This window comes from Solanum pennellii, chromosome 8, assembly GCF_001406875.1.
Source record: "Solanum pennellii chromosome 8, SPENNV200".
In the NCBI taxonomy this organism is placed as follows: domain Eukaryota; kingdom Viridiplantae; phylum Streptophyta; class Magnoliopsida; order Solanales; family Solanaceae; genus Solanum; species Solanum pennellii.
Window position 1 is genome coordinate 48,753,588 of NC_028644.1, and position 1,718 is coordinate 48,755,305.

The 1,718-nt window shown below is 33.2% G+C and overlaps 1 protein-coding gene across 1 annotated transcript; it reads right to left on the reverse strand.

The window, feature by feature from the left end:
* Window positions 1-287: 287 nt before the first annotated feature.
* LOC107027673 lies at window positions 288-1,168 on the reverse strand. The gene is made up of 3 exons (XM_015228772.1): window positions 1,069-1,168; window positions 889-987; window positions 288-763 (listed from the first exon to the last, which is right to left on the reverse strand). Exons 1-3 carry the CDS (start codon window positions 1,166-1,168, stop codon window positions 288-290), a joined length of 675 nt encoding a protein of 224 aa, XP_015084258.1.
* Window positions 1,169-1,718: the final 550 nt, after the last annotated feature.

Sequence of the window (1,718 nt, forward strand, 5' to 3'; positions counted from 1 at the left end):
TTGTTGAAAGATTATGATATGAGTGTTTTTACCATCCAGGATGCCTTTCACTTTTTACCATTTTAAAAAATATCTATCTTATGGTTCCCTTTATTGTCTTATTATTATTGTTTCTATATTAGATATGTCTAGTTTTATTAATGCATGTTCTTTGGGTTTTAGATTGCCTACTAGGACTAATGGTAGGTGCCAATCATGATCCGCTTTTGGGGCATGATACTTTCTGCACTTGTTACTAATTTAAGTTGTTCTTTTATTCATACAAGTACATTGTGTGTCTACTAATATTACTTTTTGACCTTTTGCTGAGTGTAGATAGGGATCCAGAGTCTTCTAGCCCAAACATCTTTTCCATTAATCTTGAACTTAGCAATAGGTTTTGTGCTCAAAATCTGATCAATGGTTGAAACATCACGAACCACCATTTGAGCATATAACAAATGTTTTGATGAAGTTGGTGGAAGCATATTCACATCCTCAACACAATCTCTATATTTTGAGTTAAAGAGTTCAACCACTTCTTTTTTAGTCATATGTTCACCCCTTGATAATGTCAATAAAATAGTCCTATCGTCAACTTGTGATTTAGGTTTCAAGGACCACATATTTTCCAGTGGTCCGTTCTTATTCGGGATAATATAATCCAAACTTCTGAGAATCACTGTTATGGTACCAAATGTTTGATGAGGGAATCCAGGGACATGGATGGGAAAATTCAGGGGCACCTTTGGATATCCTTTTGACAAGACCCAAACTAAAATATCTGCAAAAATGATGGAACATACATCGTTCAAGTAATTTTTATTCCATTTGTCATGGTGAACCTAATTTTGTAGAAATATTGGAATGAAATTGCTCTATCCATCACCATAGCAGTAATTGTCTTACCCCTTGCTAGATTTGATTTAGGGGGAACCTTTGATTGCACCCACCTCAAGCACATGACCGCTTCTTTTGCCAGTAGATTGATTTCCATGATAGGTACATCTAAAAATTTAACAATTAAATTCAAACAACTCACATGGTTACGTAGCCATAGCCACATAGCCGTTGCTAAAAGAGACACACCTGGATCATGATGTAAGATCAGGACCAACCTAATGAAGAGTTCTTGATCAAAACTATAGAATGAATGCAGGTCTTTGAGGGTGATGCTTTTTGATGCCATTGTTGTGTACCAGAAATGAAAGGGTGATCTGATAGCCTTTATATAACATTGGAAGGAGTGACATTAAATTTGTTAGACTTTTTTGTTCCTTAATTAACTTGCCAAAATTAATTTGTAGTTAATGAAGATACAACTTCTTATGCTTAATCTACTTTACATTTTATGATTTATTATTTACTTACCAAAAAGAAAAATATTAATAAATGGTGCATAAAATAAGGGTAGAATTGTGTATGAATCCACATAGCTATATGGTAAGCTAAAGAGTTAATTATAATGGTGCGTTATACTATTTTGAGTTTTTGAACCCCTTTTTAGATTTCTCTACTTAACGTTTGTATGTTCATGTTATTAGACACTTAAACATGTCTAATATTGAACAAGTAGACACACAAACATTAGAGACATTGTCTTTGAATCCCAAAGACTTCGCATGGTTAGAGACAATGAATTATTCTTGAATCAAATGTATGATGAGTTAGAGATTTCGACTTATTTAGGGCTTAATTTTGATCATTGTAGTATCCTAAAATTCCTAATTTATACTCTA